This window comes from Rhododendron vialii, chromosome 8a (assembly GCF_030253575.1).
Source record: "Rhododendron vialii isolate Sample 1 chromosome 8a, ASM3025357v1".
Lineage (NCBI taxonomy): Eukaryota > Viridiplantae > Streptophyta > Magnoliopsida > Ericales > Ericaceae > Rhododendron > Rhododendron vialii.
This window is the reverse complement of record NC_080564.1, coordinates 1,645,941-1,667,951: the sequence shown is the minus strand read 5'-3', so window position 1 is coordinate 1,667,951 and position 22,011 is coordinate 1,645,941. Positions and strand designations below refer to the sequence as shown.

At 38.0% G+C, this 22,011-nt stretch overlaps 1 protein-coding gene and 1 long non-coding RNA gene across 3 annotated transcripts; both read left to right on the top strand.

Annotated features, from left to right (window-relative positions):
* The first annotated feature begins 10,911 nt into the window (after positions 1-10,911).
* LOC131298267 (uncharacterized) lies at positions 10,912-13,738 on the top strand. Of its 2 annotated transcripts, XR_009190479.1 has the most exons (5): positions 10,912-12,007; positions 12,101-12,194; positions 12,726-12,809; positions 13,064-13,288; positions 13,412-13,738. It is a non-coding gene; the product is annotated as an uncharacterized LOC131298267 (long non-coding RNA). The 2 variants fall into 2 exon arrangements; XR_009190478.1 differs by lacking the exon at positions 13,064-13,288 and having other exon boundaries at positions 10,922-12,007.
* A 2,319-nt stretch (positions 13,739-16,057) lies between these two features.
* Positions 16,058-17,694, top strand: LOC131298266 (uncharacterized). The gene has a single exon (XM_058323632.1). The coding sequence runs from the start codon at positions 16,070-16,072 to the stop codon at positions 17,447-17,449; it is 1,380 nt and encodes a 459-aa protein (XP_058179615.1). The 5' UTR covers positions 16,058-16,069; the 3' UTR covers positions 17,450-17,694.
* The last annotated feature ends 4,317 nt before the right edge of the window (positions 17,695-22,011 follow it).

Sequence of the window (22,011 nt, the reverse complement as noted above, 5' to 3'; positions counted from 1 at the left end):
ACTTCTTTAAGCTTATGCGTTCTTTTATGCTTAACTTAAACTTAAGCTTATTTTTTTAATTTAGTCCATTCTTTTAACTTAACTTATTTTTCATTCTTAAACTTAACCTATATTGTAATTGTATGTGTTAGGCAATTAAGTTTAAATTTAAAAGAATGAATGAACTTAACTTATTTTCATTTAAGTTTAGAAAAAAAGTTAAGTTTAAGTTAAGTATAAAAAGACGCAGAGTAGTTTACTTAAAAGGACAATTTGACATAAACAAGAGTATCAATGATCTAGGGTCACGGTTACGTGGCAGTCAAACACTTTTATGCACCATACACGTTGTTTCAGAGAAATTATTTGGTGATCTAAGTTACTGTAATTAACGTGGTGCCCCAATTCTTTTATTCACTACACATTTCAGTAGGGCCCAATACCAAGGGTATGGGCCCCACAAAATTGTATGATGCACGGATACCACGTGGTGCCTTAAGCCTACTGAATGTCTCATTCTTTTGGGGTTCATACACTTAGTATTTTGAAATTTATAAGGATGTGTGAAAAAAAAATGATACTGAGACACCACGTAACAATGCTACAAGAATATTGAATGATCTTTCCATAAACAAGGGATAAAGTGCACAACATTTGAAGTACTGTAATTAAGGAAAAATCATGCACAAAATGAGGTAGAAATGAGGAAGGGCATAAGCAACAAGTGATGGATCCATTTGCGTGATTTAAGGGTATTTGTTGAACTACTGCCAACGCGCAAGGACAATTTTGTATTAGAAAATTTTGAAAACGTACAGAGATATCAAAAAAGAATTACTATTTTATCATATCGGCATTGTCTAATCCTAACAACGGCCTTTTTGGTGGAGGAATATATTTTGGAGGAGAAAATGGGATATGGGAAGGGATCGGGAGTGCTATAATGCGGTGGGCAACACACTATAGCACGCTTGGATTCGTTGTAACTAGAAACACTTGTGATATGTAAAAAGTACATTCAAAGCCAACTTCAAACAAATGTCATTTATTAGAAAAGTTTTTATTTATCTTTTTCTTTTCTATTTCAGCAGATTATCTTTCTATTTTTTTTTAATTTTATGAGTTCATATTTTGTGAATAAGAGTTTGCATGCTTATTGGATAGAACTGAAAACGAACCAAAACCAGACCTGTCTTGAGGTTTGGATGCTTATTGGATAAAATCGAAACCGGACCGGTCTTGATGTTTAGTTCTGGTTAGGTTCCAAGTATATATTGGTTAGATTATGGTACCCAATTTTTTAGAACCATTTGAAATGGTCCGATTACTGATTTTATAGAGAACTGGACCAATCTGGATTATGTACACCCCTAAATTTGATTATAAAACAAAAAAAAGAACAAGAAGAAGAAGAAGAAGAAGGAGAGAGAGAGAGAGAGAGAGAGAGAGAGAGAGAGAGAGAGAGAGAGAGAGAGAGAGTTAATTTAGAGAAATGATATTGAAACTCCAAAAATTAATGTAGGCATTCCAAAAAATAAAAGAAAGTGGCTTTAAAATTACACTGATTTTGAAATACCTGCATCAATTTTTGGAGTGTCAATATAATTTTCTTTAATTTAATAGATTATTGATTGCAGTTTCTGCCTTTTGCAACCCATGCTTTTGTGCAGATAAAGCCATGCCGATTTGGATGGGACACTGCATTGTCGTTAAGATCGCCGCAAAACTATTAATCCTACATTTTATTGTCGATACTCGAAGTGGACAGATCAACCAAATACTAGCTAGTACTAAATAAACAAAATACATTTTTATTCAAAACATTAAAAAAAAAAAAAAAAAAAACGTTTTGGAAACATGAAAACCACTTCTTCTTCGAGAAAACCAATAAACAAATAGGTTTTGATTATACGGGCTGAAAAGATTCAATTGCTTACAAATAAAGAAACACCGATAATATAACGAATTTATTTAACAGCCAAAAATGAATCTAGATAATAAATTTATTTAAATTCATTTGTTAAATGAATTTATTTAACGAATTCATTTATATAGTGTTTCATATAAATGAATCTAGATAACAAATAAATAAGCAAGTGACACAAACCAAAAAAAATTCCAAAGCGGTACTCTAGCACCACATCAGTGACATGATTTAACAAATCATTCAGACATCATCAACAAATTAACTCCAAATTAAATTGCCGCAAATGGGAAGGTCAATTTCGAACGTCCAATTTTATCTACAATATACACATTAGAATTTGCTCTAGTGCAAATCTAACATTTTTTTTTCCCTTTGTTCTCTCTCGAGTCTCTACAAATAGCCGAAGTGGTCCTGCGTTGGATCACACTCGGCATTCTTGTGTGCGAAAAAGAAAATCGACTTTTAGTTGGCGTATAAAGATTTTGGCCTGTTTTATTTGTCTAATCTGTTTAGACAATAGAGAAAATCTAACCAAAGTGACTCTGGTTATGACAATGATGGAAAATCGACTGTCGACTGAGAGTGAGTTGTGATCGGAGAAGCGAGAAAGACCAGAAGTTGTGAGGAAAGGCCGGAAGGCGAAGTCGTCAAGGTGACAGTTAAACCTTTTCTTGCCCCAAATGGCCCCAAATGGGCCTAATTAATCAAAATTCATATGGGGTCTCATATCTAGGGAACCATTGGTCAAGAACCTCTAGCTGGTTTTAGTTTCGTGGGAATGGCGTGACCAGCTTTTTTACCAGTTCCCGGGATCTCGCTTGATGCGTCAATGACAGGAACACTATGATTGATTAACACCTAGTGGGTGGTAAAGGGTCCTTTCCAGTTTCTTACTGTCGAGTCCTGTTCAGTTTTGATTTTGTAGGTTCTGTTCCGGATCTGCAATCATTTTATATCGTAGAGTCAGTCAAGATCTACTATCATATAAAAAAATCATGTTAATCGATTATCGATTTTCATCTCATATGAACAAATTTATCTTTGACGGGACTTAACAGTTATAAAAGGTAGGAAACTGGACAAGGCCTTTCCCCCTAAAGGAAGGCTTTCAAATAAAACAAAAACCCTAGTGGACGTACTGGTAGTTAGGGAGCAGAAACCTATTGATTGAATAAGAAGGACCTATCATCATTACCTGCTGATTATGTACTCCTATCTCGGCCAAGTTTAGCTTGTAGTACTAATTACAGTACCTATTACAGTATAGTATTTTGTGGAGAAAGCTGCTACCCACACGGATAAAAGTGAACATATTATGTATAGATTTTTTTGTGAGGCTTATCACGGATTTCAGACAAACGATGAGAGCCGTTCATTAAATGTAGAACATTTTTTCAAGGATTTTTGTGAAAAATTAGCTCAATTCAATATTTATAAGTTCTCGATCCAATTATCTAATTTTTCATTGAAATTTTAGATTAATAAAAAGTTATTAAAGATTGAATTGAGTACCTATAACTATCAAATTGAGCTGATTTTTCACCCAGACCTTTGGAAAAGTATTTTATATTTAATAAACGACTTGAATCATTTGAGTGAGATCCGTGGTAGACCCCATAAAAAAATCTGTGCACAATTTGTGCATGAAATGTCTGTGTGGACAGACTTTCTGTTCTGTGGAGGATTGCTAGAGGTACCGACCATTTATATACCAATGGGTTACCGATGGCTCCATAGGGCCCACTATGGATCCTGCACGAATTCGAATCGTTCAATAATTTAAAAAAGAAGAAGAATGTGGCTATAAAAAAAATCAGCTTAATTCAATATATGTAGGTGTTCGATCCAATCTTCTAATTTTTCATTCGGGTTTCAAGATCGTCGGTACTCTTATCTTTATTTTTTTTGCCATTCAGTAATCCTAGTCTAGACTATTCTAAGGGACTTGGGGGAGGGGGAGGGGGAGGGGGAGGGGGCTTACAGGGATCAAATCTTGCCCATGTGAATGAGAGTATGTAAGGGATGTTAACTGCACTCTACTACACTTGTCGTCGGTACTCTTATCATTAACGTATTTTTGTGGTAGATTGTTTGATTATACAAGCAAGAAAAACAAACCAACTCTTAGGCTCCGTTTGTTTGGATGTAAAATATTTTCCTGTAAAATGTTTTACCTATTTTTTGGTGTTTGGTTGTGTTAAGAATGAGAAAAATATTTTATATGTAAAACATTTTTCATCAATTGGATGACTTACTCTTAAATTTTTTGTAAGTTATTTTCCGAAATGAATCTGTTGTTTTCTACTGCAATTCTCACTGCTCAATTTCTTTGATTGTCAGTCTTGACCCACGTTCAATCCCCTCTCTCTCTCTACACTATTTTTTTGATTTTTAAAAATATTTTCAAGTACCAACCAAACATCGAAAAATAAATGTTTGAAGTTTGTTTTTTGAAAAAATATTTACATCAAAACAAACGGAGCCTTATTGTATTTATTTTCTTTTTATATTTTAAGGTGTTTGAATCAGTTACATACACCTCGACTAATTTCTTAGAGCTTAATCCTACCATCTAACGGTGGAGCCCATTATATATTTACATTCTTGCCCGTCATACTTTTGTTTCGTATTTTGGTGCAGCAAATCGAGACTTAAACGGCATTTTCATGGATCTTTGGTCGTTTAAAATAATAATTTTGCAAGATACAAATATTCTCACATCAAATACAATTTCACAAAAACAGACAAAAATACCAATACCAATACAAAATCCATTTTCTTAGCAAGCTGTTAAACTAGGACGTGTTTTCGTTGTGGATCAAGAAAACAAAAATCTCACCATTGATCACCTAATTCCACACAACTTGTTGCTTAATCTAACTACGTAAATGTTTGACAATAAGAAAAGAGATATGTAAATGTTTGACAATAAAAAAGAGAGAGAAAGATTTGTAAATGTTGGATAAGTTTAAAATGGGTTAGAATTAATAGTCATGCTTAATCAAATTTCTGTAGCTTCACAATTTTTTAATTTTTTCTGCTCTGTTTATTTTTTATTTTTTTAAAGTTATTAGATATAGCTCTCCGACCTTTTCTTTTACTTTTCCTTTAATTCCACCACAAGTTTCAAGTACAGCTTAGGAAAAATTAAACATGTACACAGTTGGACGAACTGAACAAAATGTATACTACAGTTAATTACAATAAAGTTAAGGAAAGTGATTTTCATGCTCATTTTTTTAGTGAATGCACTCCATTTTATGTCTCTTAGTGAATTTTATGTGTAATTTTTTTTTACTAAAATACAAAAAAGAAAGTGCAAAAATTATTATCCTAGAATTAATTTAAATTTATCATTGTTTTGTCCATAGTACTATTTGTAATGAGCCAAACGTTACGGTTCGGACCACCGAGACCGGTCAAGCCACGGATGGGGCTTTTAGGCTCAGCTCAGCTCAGGGCAAGGCTGGGATGGTTATATGCCGACGATCGGAGATGATTTCCTCATGCCCGCTGAGGAGCTTGACTAAGTCGCTGAACTCTTAGGCGTAGGATACCAGTGACCCAGGTTCTCCAGAATCACCCGAGTCCGTGGTATTGGACTCGGCCATACCATCCGCGTGCAAGTAACTGCCTTACCCCAAGGTGACGTGTGCGACATCACCTGTAACGGTCACGCCAAAGAATAATGATGAACGCACATGGGGTGCCAACTCACGTTCAAAACGGCTGTCAAATCCTATCTGTGACATCATATGTGATGTCAATCGACGCGTGCAGGGCACATTGTCGGAAAGCAAGCAAAGGGATTCCTATGAATACCCAAGGATGAAGCTCTAAAGAGATACTACATGCTATCTTCCCCACTCAAACCCTAATCCTTTGCTTTCCTCTTTGCACTTTCTCATCCTCATGCTGGAGGGTCATACCGAAGCTCCTCCGATCTGATCTTTAATTTGTGCTTCGTGGTGCAGATTAGGAGGTGAACTAAATATTTCGGAACACCACTAGATATTTTGGAAACCCCACACTATGGTACTGTGCGTACGTACTACTGTACTAGTACATCATTAAATTCGCTTTATGTGTAGACCTTTCACAAGGAATTGTACTCTTTTCTTTGTCAGTTACAAATGCATCACAGTGACGAAAAAACAGTCCCGACTCTTGATGCATGGACCGACTTGTAAATACTCCATGGGTAAATCCTGACAGATCAAAGGAGAATGAAAATTGGAGTAGTAAAAAGAATGCATCTTCCTTTCATCTTCAACTATTAGAGCAACTTCACTTGTTGGTGACTAAATTTTACACAATTTATTTTTGAAATAACATAAGGGAATTGATTTTGTCACTCTCATTTTTGTTAATGTCACTCTCATTCTTTCACAAAACAAATCATCTTATATAGACGTAAAGGGGAGTGACATTAACAAAAAGAAAAGTGGCAAAATCACTCCCTTAACATAATATCAAAGTTAAAAAAATTAATAGTACATTGTTGCAGTGATTTAATGTCGTTTTGACATAACAAAATTATTAAATGAAACTCATCTACGGATCACTACAACACATATGACTTTTAATTGCATAATCTTATAGCGTTTTTTTCAAAATGCTATAATAGAGTTGTATATTAGGTTACCATAGCGTTCACTGTACTGTAGCGGAGGAAAAGAAGTTTCATAGCGTTTCATTTAACTTGATTACAGCGTTCCCAGAGGAAAAGGCGCCATTCTCCCAAATATTTAGAGCCAAAATCATGGGAAATCCCTTCTCTCTCTCTTCCTCGTTCAAGTCCTAAACTCTCTCGCTCTCTCTCTCTCTCTCTCTGAACTTAGCTTCTGTAATTTCAACAGCAACACACGCATGTCGTAGCAGAAGATGGACAACCGATCGGTCTATCTATATGAGCAGATGGACAAGCGTTGAAATTCCATGCTGTCGTCGCCGGAAAATCTACACCGTAGAAGGGACATCGCCGTTTTCGTTCTGTGTTCCACCCACTGTGTTCCACCCAAAGGTTTGGTCTTTCTCCTCTATTTGTCAAAAAATCTGATCTAAATGGGTTTATTCCTCTCTCTCTCTCCCTTTCAACATCGATCTGCCATCAAACAGCAGAAAACTCAGCCACTTCGCAATTAGAGTGTACAATCATGTACAATTAAGCAAACCCAACCACAAACCCTAGTTGTGGAGTGAGAAGGTTTCGAACATGCACAAACCCAACCACTTCGACAAGGATTATCTCAAATATTTAGCAGGCATATGTATGGTTAAGCAATTTTCGGGTTGGATTTTGGGGGTTTGTGATTTTGCATTGTTTATTAGAAATTAGGGGGGGTTTTGGGTCTATGTGCTCTAAATAATCTTGAGTAGCAGGTCTGTTCCTTTTATCCAGTTTTCCTAATATTTGATTGATTAACCTCTGTTTCCTTGCTAATCTCTCTACTTCATCATTTTTCTGCTCCTTTATTCCGTAGTTGGAGATGAGTTAAAGCTATATTTGGACAATATCTGATTTAAGAAGTCCATTTTACTGTAACTTGTTACTTGTGCGCTTTGGTTTCAGTTTGAAGTTGGGCACTTAAACTAATGAATGGATATTTTATTGAACTCTGTATTATACCTTGTAATTAATAGTCTTCTTTTGTTATTATTTACTCTTACTATCTTTTGTTTTGATCTCCCTTATGAAGCAAAATAACAAGTGTGTATTATGGTTTTACAGGTACATTTCATGAAGTCAAAAGGAAACAGGACAGGAGAAAAGAGGTAAAGATACTATTGTGGGTTTGCAATGGATCTTTTAATGGTGGAATTTACATTGACGAGTGTGAAAGTTTTCCTTCAGTGTGCTGTTTGCGAACAGAGAAATGAGTGTTGTCTATCAACATGGAAAATTGGCTTCGGACAGAGATTATCTTGTCCAAAAAATTCTTCATAGATACATGCTATGTTTCCAAAACCTTAGAATTTATTGCATCACACGTCGCTAGTTGGGACTATTACGATGCTAAATAAATAGGTTAAAGCTGCAGGATAACAATAGCTATTAAACGGATTTTTCCCAGCAAGCAAGTGACTAAGTTAGCATGCGACAGAGAGAATTGAAACCTTAATTTTTGTGTGTTATGACTCTTTTTCTTGTATGTGGTCATTGGTGAATATGACCTTTATGTCCTTTTAACCCACCTTTGGAACTTTGTAATAATTTTGGCTTCTTTGTGTTTGCACTCCTACAAAATTTGAGCAAAAAAGAGTCTGCAGAATTGAGGTGGAAACCTGGTATGCAGGGGCAAGGGAGTAGGGGTGGACGGGGGAACTATTCACCTCGTTACATATCGAACAGTAATGCACTACCTTAATGTTACATTTTCTTCTTGTTGTTGTTGCTACTTGCTCATTGAACCCCAGTTATGCTCAGAAAGTATTAGTCAGTGTTCACTTAAACCCTGTAAACTGAAATCAAGTCGATCTCTCTCCTTTGTGCTTCTAAATTCAATTTTTGATGGACACCTCGGACTTGTTTGTTTCAAGAAAAATCTCCAAAGTTAGGGCAATGTGTTGCCACCTTGGTTATCTTAATAAATAGAGAACACTCTGTATATCTATGGGGATTAGTAAATACTACGGTAAGACAACTCTCCTGCTCCCCTCTTTTGCTCTGCATATATGTGGACATAGTAAATTTCTTTTGTTTCTTGCCTACCCACTGTACCTTTTACTTAGAACTTGCTAGGTCCTACAGTATATATGAGGAAGTTCAGGTAAATATCATCGTGTGAAGATTTTGGGGTTGGGCAACCTGGAAGATAGCGGTGCTTAGACTAAAATGGGGGTTAAGATGTGTTTGGGGTTGACTGATCTTGTGGATTCTACCTTTCTACCAGAAACTTGTAAACTCTCAATGGTTAGAATTAAGGTTGCAAGACTAAATTTACTGTTTGGTGGACCATTGAAGTAAAGTTACATGATTTAAACTCGCACAAAAAGATTTTTCCAGATATATTTAAAGAAGCTATAGGAAAGATTGGCATATTGAAGGGCCCAATGTTCTGGCAATGCCAAACGGGTCTTACTTATTTTGTGTGTTAGCTTTCAAATGTCCGAACCAGTCTGGTAGTTTGGGCGATGGCGGTGCTACTGTTTGATGATTCTACGTGGGATCGTGGTGTGATTTCAATCAACCTTAGGAAATGGTCCTTGAATCCCGGTTATTTGTGGGGATCTCTTTGTAAGTTTATATAGCAATCTATCTTTCACATCTTTTTATGGATAAATTTGCAAGGGCCTTAACACATACAAGCTATACAATGTTCCTCATAGTTGTCAGTTGTCTCATGCACATGTCAGTTGTTTTGTTTCTCACTGTATCCCTCTTCAGATGGTAGTGGTGGCAAAAAACATCCTTCTGAAAAGGAAAATGGAGTCATCAAGTTCCAGACAAGGGTGCTGGGTTCTCGTCCTTACCCACCTCTCAAGAGTCAAAAAATAAAGAAGTCCTTCCTTCCACGTGGTGCTACTCTCTGCAATTAAAGTTTCATTGATGTTTATTTTAGATTTTCCTTTGACCCAACAGACAAGTAAAAAGAAGAAGAAGTTCTACCATGAGTCTTTTTGACCCCTCATCAGTGTTTGAAATTGGTTATAGAATTGCATGGGTTACGGATTGTACCATCCTTATACTTTACTATTTTGCAGCCCTCGATCATTCATAACCAATGGCCCCCTTGATGTGGCTCCTGGGAGTATGGGTGTTGTACGTGCTCATTTGTCTCCAGTAAGTTTGGACAACCAGTCTGGAGAGGGCTCATCAACTGATATGAGTAAGTTGAACGGTCCACCACCACCTCCACATCCAGTCAGCATGATATTGACTTTGTGACAGGAGATGCTCATGGGCATCTCACATCAAGCTTTAGCAGCAACTCAATTAGCAGCATCTAGCAGCAGCTAATTAAACCTCCACACTCAATCCCCTCACAATCTCTCTCTCTGTAAACTCCGCCCTCGACCTACCATTTTATTTACAACTAGAGTTAACAGAGACTTTATCTTTCGTTTTGAAAACCTGGTATTATTAAGTCTGTGAGGTTCAACTATTTTATAGCATCTTCAAGACTTGAGCACTTCATGAAATTGTGACACCTCCTAAATGGAAGGTGGGGAACGTATACAGCCTATGCAGGACATAGGAAAAAGGCTGATTTCGTTAGGAATATTGCTTGTTGCTTAGGTTTCTCTTCAAGGTTGTAATTCCAGTACCACATTGCGTTTCAGGTCTACAATTAGTGACAGTGGCATTGGTATGATCTGAAATGTATTCCCTGAAACTCTATCAAAGCTCCTCCTTGCTCTATGGATGCCTCTCTTTTGCAGTTGTTCCTCCCTCGGTAAGCATGTTATTTATTTTAGAAACGTGGTTGCTAGAAGCTCTGTTTATCTGGTTTTGTTTTTGTTTCTCCCCTCTCTGTTATGGTTCCTCCTCTATATCTATGTGTGTGCACGCCGTTATCTGATGAACATTACGATATTGATCTCCTAGGCATCTAAGAACATTGGGGTTTGTTGAGTTGACAATGTTTTTAGGATAGTTGGTTTCCTCTTTATGCTATCAATGGGCTTGAGGCGAGAAGTGCAAGGCGTTAAATGTTAAAAAACATAGATTTGTTTGCTGAAAATTGGAAACCCAAAACTACAAAAATAGATATCTTTGTGCTTGTTGACTGGTTAAGTTGCTTGATTTTGGTTGATTAGTGGAGGTTTAATTACGTGGTAATGACTTATTATAGTGCAAGATAAAGACTTTTTTTTAAGGGACTTGATGCTGAGAAGTGAAATAATAGCTATGCATTCAATGTGCTAACTTTTTTTTCGGCTTAATCTTTATATTTTTTTGGTTATGATTTATGATGTTAGTGTTTGCTAAGGTTTTAGGGAAATAAGTTGACTATCCTCTAGAAGTGCCCAAAGATAAATGATGAATTTCAAAATACATGAAAAACTTGTTTCTTTGTGTACATATTGTTGAGTTTTGTGATAATTGATAACCTCATTACTCTTATGCTTGATCTAATGGGACTTAACTGTTTGCCTAGAAAATGCAAGAAGACTATTGTGGGTTTTCTATGGTTCCGTCTTCTGATTAACGTTCGTACTGCCCAACGCTTTGCATGCTATGCTTTTCCAAATTCATGTGGATCCAAAAAACACTACCATTTGCTGCCTAAAACACTACCATTTGTAGCACAAAACACTTTCATTTGTAGCCTAAAAAGACACTTCAAGCTTCACGAGGGCAGGGCTGGCTGCATTCCACAATAATCTACCCACCTTTTCTTTGAATGACATTGTGACTATCCACAATCTTGTTTGCTGCCTTTTGTGATAGGCTTAGCGTTGTAGTTTTGGTAGATTGATTGTTTTAGCAATAGGAGTTTACTTACCATGTTGTAGGAGTTGATATTCCATTTCGTCCACACAAGTCGTATATGGCTTATTAAACTGATCATCACCTTTGAGAATATGTGCAATTAGTGATATAGCTCTATGTGTGAGGGTACATTAGTGTGATTTATGTACGCACCAAGGCGCGAAAAGGCATTTTAGCTTGTATACGCGTAACTTGCATTTGTTGTTCTTGTAGGTTAAATAGGACTTGTATTTGCTTACTCCTTTTCCTGCATATCATTTTTATACCTGATTAATCAGGCTAGTTTGTAGCCTGACAGTCATTATGACTACTATGTTCATTAGTTAAGATATGGACTTGCTCAAAGCCATCTTAAGATTAATTTGAAATAGAAAAGGAAGAAGATAGGGGACAACCCCTTTAGTAGGTATAATCTTTGTCTGTTGATTCAAGTGGATCCAATCATGTAGTTGATGCTCGGGTCTAGGCTGTGATTGGCTATGTTGGTGATTTTCATTGTATTTTGTTGAAATCCGGCTAATGTCTTTTGGCTGTTTGAATGAAATTATCAGCTTTTGGCAGTTGTTGGTGCTCCATATGATACGTTGTAGGAATTTATTGGTATTAGGGACTCTCATGAATTGGGTATGTTGCAAGATTTTGGAGTGAAGTGCCGAAAAGTGCACGTAAGTCACTACTTTTGGTGCTAACAATATTTTTTTTTTTTATAAAATTTTTGTTTCCAATCTTTTTCTCACGTCTTATGATTCAACTTGCAGAGGATGGCGGGCTTGATTGGAATGTGCTTGAGGGTGCAGTGACAGCTTGCAGAGGATGGCAGGCTTAACTTGAATTTTACTCTCCCCTATAGAGGTCTACTCATTTGAACACACCTTTCAATTCCATCATGACAGATTTCCATCAGACATTAAGCTGACCCAATGTCATTTATCAGTGCTTTTCAAGATCTGCTAGGGATGACGGTGCTAAAGATACGACATACACTTTTTTAAACCTCTTTTTTTTCATTAATATAAAGCTTTATCTATTTCCTTGGAATTCGTCCTCTTCCCTGTCTACTCATTACTGATTGAAAGGGTGCTTTAGACTCATTATGTGATGCTTCAGAATGGTTTAGTGATGGTTTCTGCGATTGGTATTCAGTGTTTGTGAATACTATATGTAATATTCGTGCTTTAGACTCAGTATGTGCACCTTGTTCATCCCACTCCACTTTATTCCTGAAAATTCTTTCATTCTCTTCAAAGATTAAAGAATGTTATGTTCAGATTGGTTTGGTGTTTTTGCGACTATTTTTGTAGCTGTTGTTGTTTGCTGTATATGCTGCAATGTCCTGCTGGTTTCTACTGCTTTTTTCTCTTTCTGATGTTGTTTGCTGTATAGGCACACTTAGTACAACCTTAATCCATAAAATCACTGCATGATAGGAAGGATTTTGGGATGGAAAAGACAAGTGAAAAATTCAAGGTTAGTGCATTTTGGTGTAAGTAACTTATCTGCTTTTTTGTTGTTTTTTTTTTTTTCTCTAAATGGTTTTGGTTCTAAGTGTGCCTCGTCCTGATATGCTGTTTCTTGTTCCGAGTGTGCCTCCATGTGATATGCTATTTTTCTTCACTAATCCAAAAAGTTTGCTACTTCACTTACATTGTTTTGTGTGTGTGTGTTGCCTTGTTTTTTTTTTCCCCCCGATATATTGTGTGTGTGTGTGGTGCTTGATAAAGAGCGTTAACAATAACCCTAAATGCAACAAGTGGACGTTGGTCTTTTAGTGATGCACATACCCGTGGTCATGTACTTATCTGTCCTAGTGCAATGGTAGTTTGGGTAGATGCTATAAACAAAGCTGAAGTATTTTTGTGGAGTAGTGAGTGACATGGTTTATGTTGAAGAATCTGTTGGAGCTACTGCTACTTGGCTGACAAAGTTATTATGGACTCTACATGAGGGTAATTCATTTGATTACATCCACATATCATCGAGAAGGAATATATTCGGTTTCTCTGTCTATAAAATTGATTGGTTTGAAATTTGTTCATTCAAATTGAAACGTTTTCATCTTGTACGTGTAGATTGACTTTGGGTTGAAAGACAAGATTGGTGTTTTGTGACTTTCGCTAAAGATGGAGATATGATCATGTGCCAGTGTCGGCCGGGCATTGTTCAAGCCTTTTCCTTGACACATTTACTGTCTTCTCACCGTCAAGCCTTGTAGTCCACTTTTGGGGTATATATGTTTAAGGGTGGGCCTAAAGTCAATTAAATTTCCTTCATTTTAAAGTTAACATGTATAGTACCTGATGTTGATGAAGTACAATTTTCTTTTTGGTTTTGTATGGAATGTTGTGACTATATTGCTACTGAATGGATATTAATTAGATTATCTAGTTCTTTTTCTATGAGCTTAGTTGGAATCATATCAATGATTCAATGTTATTGAGAGTATTCGGCATAGATTGCAGCATGTAACAAATGCTATATTAGTGCTTATTAAATGTCATGGTCTCAAACAAAGCGTGCAAAAAATACTATTAAAAGTATATATCGAACACAGCATGTCGAAAACGCTATGGAAAGTAAGCCAAATATAGTGTGGTAAGACTGCTACGGAAGGTATGTCAACAATAGTAGTCGAAAAATGATGTGGAAAGTCTGAACCTTTTAATAGCATGGGCAAATATAGCATTCCTCTGAATGCTGTCTATATGATTCCATAGCGTGCTTTGCTTGCTATGGAATATGTAAACAATAGCGGACAATGAACGCTATTGAAAGAAAGGACTTTTAATTGCATCGGCTAATAAGGCGTTCTTCAGAACGCTATGTATATAATTCTATAGCATTTTTGGCATGCTATGAAAGGGTTTATTTGTTGTAGTGGATAGAAATAAAATGACTCCTGTGATATTGGAGAACAAAGAAATTAATGACAATAACCATTGTTGGTGCCAAATTTGACACTAGAGATGGAACTGTCATTCTTTGATCTAGAGATGGAACTGTCATTCTTTGATATAGTAGATGATATTGAGTAGACTGGAATTTTGCAAAACAAAAAATTAACCAGAACACTTACCAAAAAACACAAAAAACAAATATCAACTTATGACTGTAACAACCCTTTTGGAGAGCGAAGAATGGAGGGGGATAAGAGCTTTGGCGTATAAGCTAATTCGGGCCTCTTATGCGGTGTTTGATTCCCCCCTTGCACCCAGGCCGCTTATATGATGGATAAGCTTAGGGCCTTGCATGCAGAGAGCTTAGCAAAATCCAATACCCCTACCACCCATTATTTACTTATCAAGGTGAACTTATTTACCCATTTGACCCTAAAACCTCACAATTTTTTTTTTTTTTGTATTCTTATTACAAAGGACAACTAAGTAAGCTCGCATATGATTTTCTTTATCCACCCATTGTTATTCATCCATTTGAACTACCAAACAAACAATTTCTTAGTTAATTCTCATTTTGAACTAATTCCCCTTTCTTTTTTGGTTGTAAATGTACGAACACTCCTTTTGTGTTTCGGATTATCCAAAAAGGTGTCCCACTCTACTGCTTTGCTGATCGTATTCTTAACACGAACGGTTGTCAAAATGCTACAATTTTGATTTAAAAAATGGATAACTTAAGGGTCAGTTCAAAAACTGCCCCTTAATTCTCAAAAAGAAGTATGACCCATTTTTATTTACTTGCAAGTCTAAGTAGGAAAAGTGTGAGCTTTTTCTTGATGATGCATTTTTAGATTGGGCTGGAGTTCTTGAAAATATGGACCAATTACTTGGACTAACCGTAATCTGTTGAAAATGGTTTTGTTATGGTGGAGCCTAATGGCTCAACAGATGGCCGGGAAGAGGGTGGCCCAAGGAGGGCCCTTGATGAGTGACCTTACATGGATAAATATAGCGCTGGCTTTGTTCAGTTATTAGTTTTGTTTTGTTTTAGTTTTGTTTTTCAATCATTATTCTACTTCTTTCTTCAATTATTATCCTATTTCTTCAATTATTACTTTCTCACATCTTTCTATCTCTCTCCAATCATTACCCTATTCTTCTCTCCACCCACTACCAAAATTAAATTAAACTAAACTTTCAACCAAACAAAACCGTTAATTCACCTCTTATCCACCATTTTTACATAACCTTCAAAACCTTATCCGCCTACCAAACAACCTGTAATACTAACACCCTGTTTGGTAGGGGTCACAGAGACCCAAAAAGATACGAACTTCTCTTTTAGAAGGACTACCGTTCCGCTGAGAAAAACAAGTACTTATTTTTTGAATTAAATGTGATGTATTATGAAAGAATGATATATCTAGTAAAACAAAAAATAAATACTCAAAAAAATGATTACCTTAGCGAAACAGGGCCTAATTAACAAAACAAAACAAGTACAGTTGATACTTTATAGAGTAGAGAGATCCACAGTAGTTTATTGTTGGGAAAAATGACAGCCAATGACGTGTTTTGATAATTAATACCCGCCTGAGTAATTTATTGTTGGAGAAAATGACAGCCAATGATGTGTTTTGATAATTAATACTCGTCTGGCGGGTATTAATTATTAAAACATTTTTTTGCCCATCATTTACCGATATTCTGTAAATAAAAGATGCCCCAAAGGCCCAAAGACCCACAAATGCACACTCGATAGGGCCTTTGGGTGTTTGGACTTCAGCCCACCACGAGAAGAAAAGCAACACAGTTACACAACAAAACAAAACAATGGATTGCAGACCAAGAAATTGCGTGTGCCAGCTGGACAACAGAACCTCAGGTTTATTTCTTCCTCCACAATCCAAAACCTTTCCCCCCAAATTCCTCCCCCTCCTATTCGAGTCAGGCTTCTCTCTCTCTGCGTGCGAAATGAGTGGCAATGGCGGCGGCGGCCGACCCGGAATCGGTCCCGGGCCGGACCTCCTACTGACAGCATCCCAACACTTCCTCAACAGCCGCAACTTCGACGCCTGCCGTAAATACGCACTCCGAGCCCAAGCCACCGACCCAACCAACCCCGGCGCCGCCCAGATCCTCTCCGTCGCCGACGTCCTCTCCTCCGCCGCCGAATCCCGCGTCATCAACTGCCCAAACTGGTACTCCATCCTCGGACTGGGAAAAAACTCAGAAGACCCAAACCTCATCAAAACCCACGTCGATTCCCTCAGTCTCCTCTTAAACCCTAGCAAGAATAAAGTCCCTCTGGCCGGTGAAGCCTTCGGGCTCGTGCGAAGCGCGTGGGCCGTCCTGTCGGACCCCGTTAAGAAAGCCCAGTTCGATAGCGAGTTGGGAGTTTGTGAACCGGAAGATATCAAAATCAAAATGGAGGGACAATGTGGATCCGGTTCGGGTCAGGAGGGTACGTTTTGGACCATGTGTCCGTACTGTTACTACGTGTATGAGTATCCTAGGGTTTACGAGGAGTGCTGTTTGAGGTGCCATAATGAGAGTTGTGGGAGGGGTTTTCACGCTGTGGCGATTCGGGCTCTGCCGCCGCCAGCGGTTTTGGAGAAGGGGGGGTATTTGTGTCGAGGGTTTATTCCAGTTGGGTTTGAGGAGGGTGGTAAAGGGTTTTCATCTTGGAACCCTTTTGGGCCCACTCCGAAGGGGGCTGGTCAAGAAGAGTTGGAGGAGGAGAAAACTGATGTACCTAAGGGTAATAACAATGGGTTTAAAAATATGGACAGTTTTGTTGAAATTTCTGATGACAGTGATGGTGAACTCATGGGTGAAAGTAATGGTGAGAAACTGCAAGGAGAGGGGTTGAAGAATGGGGATGGGATGACTGATGGGTGTGGGATAAGTACTTGTAAAATGGGTGTTACCGGCGGTGTGGTGAAGCCGGTGCTGAGGAAGAAAACGGTGGCGAGGAATACGAAGAAGGTGATGGGGAAAGGGATTAGAGTTAAGATGCACAGGACTGTTGCTGGGAGCTGTGACGGGGTGGAGATGGGTTTGGGTTCGGGTGAGAATGATGGGAATTTGGGTTGTGGGATCGCAATTGCTGGAGGAGTGGAGTTGGGAAGTTGGGGTGACTCTGGAATGGAGGAAATCCAGTTTTTTGAGGGACTGGATGATGTCTTTGTGGGTCTGCAGGATGGTTTTTGATGTGGGAATGGGAATGGTAAGGCATGGTAGGATGGTTGGTATAGCACAGATGCCAAGGTAGATAGTACAGCACTATAGTGGAGTAGATGGAACGTTAGGTGACAACTGAGATGTTTTTCTTCCGCTTGTTGCCTTCTTGTTAAAAAGTAGTAGTAATACAAACGTTGCACTATGGTTCTAGTTGGTTCTAGTTTAGACTTGTTTTGCGTATTTTTGCATTCTGATGCAGAGAATTTTAGAGCTCATACCTATTGCATACTTGAATCAAATGTTGGCCTTATAAATATTGTCAAACCTTCCATTGAGCAATATTTGTAATATGAAACAGTGGCGCGGAAGTGACTTGGCTGGATGAATTGTCAAACCTTGCGTAACAAATTGTTCAAACCATGCAACTTGCAAAGCTGCTGAACTTGGCTGCGAAAGTTCTGATATTTATCTTGGGCATCCCTTCCAAGTATAATTTCCAGGTGGATTATCTTCAGCTGCTTACTGCGTAAACCACGTGGATGAATTCTTGAAGGGATTAGTTGTGATTTCGCAACAGAAACCTACAATATCTCTAATCTCTCTCCTTGGGTTTCGTTAAGGAAGGAGAAACAGCTATAGCATGAAATGCTTACTTCTATACTTTTATGTGCAGTTTTGTATCCTCTGAATCGTGTTTCTTGGTTTCTCATTTTTGTGACTTTTTAGGCAATGGTTAAACTAAAAGTAATCAGGAAAATGGCCAATTAAATTATGAGAGTTACTAAATTCTGATCTTCTCACGTTCTGTTTCTGTGACAGTAAATAGTCCATTCTTATTGATACTGCCGTAACCAGCAGTTGCAGAATTTAGACAATCATGATTGGTCTGTTTAGATCCTCCTAATCTTGCATTTTCCATACGCAAGGCTGCATTTAAGAATCCATTTGTCCAAAGCATTCCATACAAGTTGAATGGTTCAATTCAATATGTATTTCTGCATGAGTTCTGTTGTAAAACCTCTTGGCTTTGGATTTTCACCTAGAACTTGGTAGCAATAGCATCAGAGGTGCCTGATTCAAGTATTTGATCTTCCATTGGCATATTTTGACACAGTAATCTCCATGTTAATAAACCAAACCAAACTGAGCCTTGTGTTCCAATCAATTGGGGTCAACTACATGAATCCTGTTTTTCCGTTGAGCTATGTCTGATAAGTTAATTACAATTAAGTTTTCTGTGATTGATGTTCTAGTGTATTTGCATACTCACTGACTTTTGCTAAACTTTCACTTACAACTTTGTTCTGTGCCTGTTCTTCTATGCCTGTTTGTTCTCTCTTATCTAAAGTTATGTTGCATTGTGGAAACCATCGTCCTTCACTGCATCCGTATAGGTATATAATTGTCAGAGAGTGTATAATCTTATAGCAGCCACAGGATTCAAGTCCGTGTTGCTTTCATGAAGCTTGACTTTGGATCTTTTGAAGCTTTGCTTTGCTTTATCTTTGCTTAGACTCCATACCAGAATTCCAGTTTCTGGGAGTTATGCCTGTCTAGTTACTTGGGCTATTTCCACTTTGGTTAATTAGGGCGAGTGAGGTATACATTCCGGGTGCATAGCATTTCACATCTCATCTGCATACCCTATGGACTTACCTTTATGTTCCACGACTGTATTCATGAGCTATACGAACCAATTAACAAGTGAAGGTCTTGTTTTGGTACTGCTTTGTAACATTGATCTGATTGTAAGGCAATAATAATCAGCTCTGTATCAGCATATTTTGAAAATGCATACCACAGAAAAGTTCCTTGACGCCCAAGTACTGCTTAGTGGTTACATATGCCATCTATGATGCTCCCATTTCCTGAAAGGTAGACTCTTGGATTTAACTGAGAAATTCCCACTTTTTGCCTTATGTTAGCTTAGTTGTGTCTGTATTTTGGTTCTGATGCTTGCATTGTTGAAGCAGCACATGCGGGGATTGAACCGGCGATGGACTAGTAGAGGTTGATGCTGAGGAGTTGTCCAACTTCCACTGATATCAACTGCACAGCAGTCTTGTAAGTTGTCCATCTAGTAATGCCTCACTTGCAGACTTGCATTATGTTTCTCTTATGATGCTGGTTCTGCTTCAGCGTAAACAAAAACATGATTCCATGTTCTTAAAAAACTCACTCGACCAATGAACACAAACTAATAAATCAATTTTGTAACAACATTCGAGTGGTCTGACATCACTTTCATCCCATTATTTATGTGTGCTCCCAGTTTCTTTTTGTTTCTTTTTTTTCCCCAGAAAACAGAATGTATCATCTAGTGCACCAATAGCACACTTTTAACTACATCACTGGGTCACTTTTTCCCTCACACTAAGTTAACACACTTTTTGTTATCTATTGCACACAACTACGTCTTACTATTTTATGATCTTTGTAACACAGTGTTAACGCTGAGGTGGCCTTAATCATCAGTGATATTCTTCTATGGAATCTGACTTCCATAGGTGGAAAAAAATTTCAGTGCCGAGCAGGTACCACGTGGTGCCCGCTCGCGCATCCGAGCTGTCTATTTTATTTTTGAACGGCTCAGATTTGGAGAGAGAGAGTGTTGGGGTGAGAGGAGAGAGAGGGTTTCAATCCGAGCTGTCCAAAAGTGTATCAGACAGCTCGGATGCGCCGAGCGGGTACCACGTGGGATATACCCGCTCGGCACTGAAAAATCTCTCCCAATGGTGACTACCTGCATAATTTCAAGATGTGTCAGGAGCATCTTGACTAATTTTGTCTTGCACTTTTAGGCCACATCAAATGGTGACTACTGACTTGAATCGGGGCTTCAAATGTTTTTGGTGCGTCATATTTCTGGTTAGTGTCGTTCAATTATGTGTTTTCCCTCAACATATTACAGCAATACCCCCTGGATAAAAGGATTTGTTTCCTTTCCATTGCTACTACGTACCTTCAACTTTCAGGGCAATGAAGTAAATTTAATTCTCAAATTTGGCTCTTACTGCATTTCTGCTAATTGGATTCAGCGATAGTAGAATCGATTTCGCATCCATAACTAATGTCTCAACATCTTTGTGCTTCCGGTTTGCTTGATTTCTTGTCTGTTTCCATCGGTTTGTTATTGTTCATCTGTGATTTGGGGGCTGAGCGCATCCCGAGGCGACTGAATGGATAGATTGCTAACTCTTCGTGACCTGACCCTTAGAGGCGGTGAATTGTGAGTCTTTGACTCGGCTTAGAATCTAGGCATTAGTGGTCTCTTTGTCCTTGTATCTCATGTGTATTTTTTGGATGGTTTGGTTGTAGTCCCCTCTTCATTGTATTCGGATGGATTCGTTGTAATTGCCTATTCTTAGGCTTTTAATGAAATGAATTGGTGATAAAAAAAAAAAAAAAAAACATCTGGAATCTACAATGTTTATGTGGTATAGGATATCTCTATTATTGGTGTGGTGAAATTACTCATCAGATGAGATATATATCCTACATCGTAAGAGGAAAAAACCCATAGGATATCATTTTTTTTTTTGTTAATAACCGGATGTCCGGGCGAGCTTGCGCGCACCTCAACTAAATCTGGGGGCCCTAAAGTTAACGGCCAGGCAAACTCTCCAGTATTCCCAAGGTTTTGATTGTTTGGCCTTCGTGGGATTCGAACATGCGATCTAATGGAGGACAATCACTTATTTGTTTTCTCATGTCTACTTGGCCAAACTCCTTGGGGTCACATGAGTGATGATTTAGAAAAAATCAAGAAGGGACATATGGTCTGGCTTAATTCTGCAAAATTTTGTCCTCTACAGAAATTCTTCTCTTATATTTCCCACTTTTTGTAGAACACTTTGGAGCTAAGGCCAAAAGAATACTAGCATTCTCAGGGGCACACACAGGGAACCAGCAAGCCCCCCTTTGTCATCTTTTGTCACCAAACTCTGCTCCAATTTTCTTATCTTTTGGTCAAAAGAAAGAAATGGGGAAAAGGAAGCTTTCACATGTGACACATGTCGGTGAAATGGCAGAAGTTTTTTTTGTTTGGTGCAGAAGCAGAACAGTGGTGAAAATGAAACATGCTGTATTGCAGTGCGAGTGTTGCATGGGTTAAAGGTAAGCTATGTACGTGGAGTTCAAATCTCTATGCAAATTGGTTAATTCTGCATGTATTCATGACATATATGTTAACAAGCTGAATCGATATGACACGGGATTAATCGAGATGTGCATGAGTTAGCTAGGAAGAGTTATAGAAAAATCAACATGCCAAGTCGCTCATTAGGGATGGTCTAGAAGCTATGCCGCTAGCCCACCACCAAATAAGATTTCATTGGGTTGAAAAATTCAAAGGAGTTAGCCTAGTGGTTAAGACCGGAGATTTAGGGGATTTTGCTCTCCTATGGTATCAGATTAGAAACCTTTCGGGTGTTATTGACTCTTTGGGGCCAATTCATAAAAAGCTTTGCTCTAAACTTAATTGAAACCTCATTAAGTGAGCAGTGGAATTGATCTCCTAAAATTAATCGAGATGCGCGTAAGTTGGAAACCTGAATTATAAAACATTTCTCTTGGAGCACCGAATAATCTTT

What these genes read in the sequence shown, in the direction of transcription:
- LOC131298266 (XM_058323632.1), top strand. Translation starts at nt 16,070, where the DNA reads ATGGATTGCAGACCAAGAAATTGCGTGTGCCAGCTGGACAACAGAACC.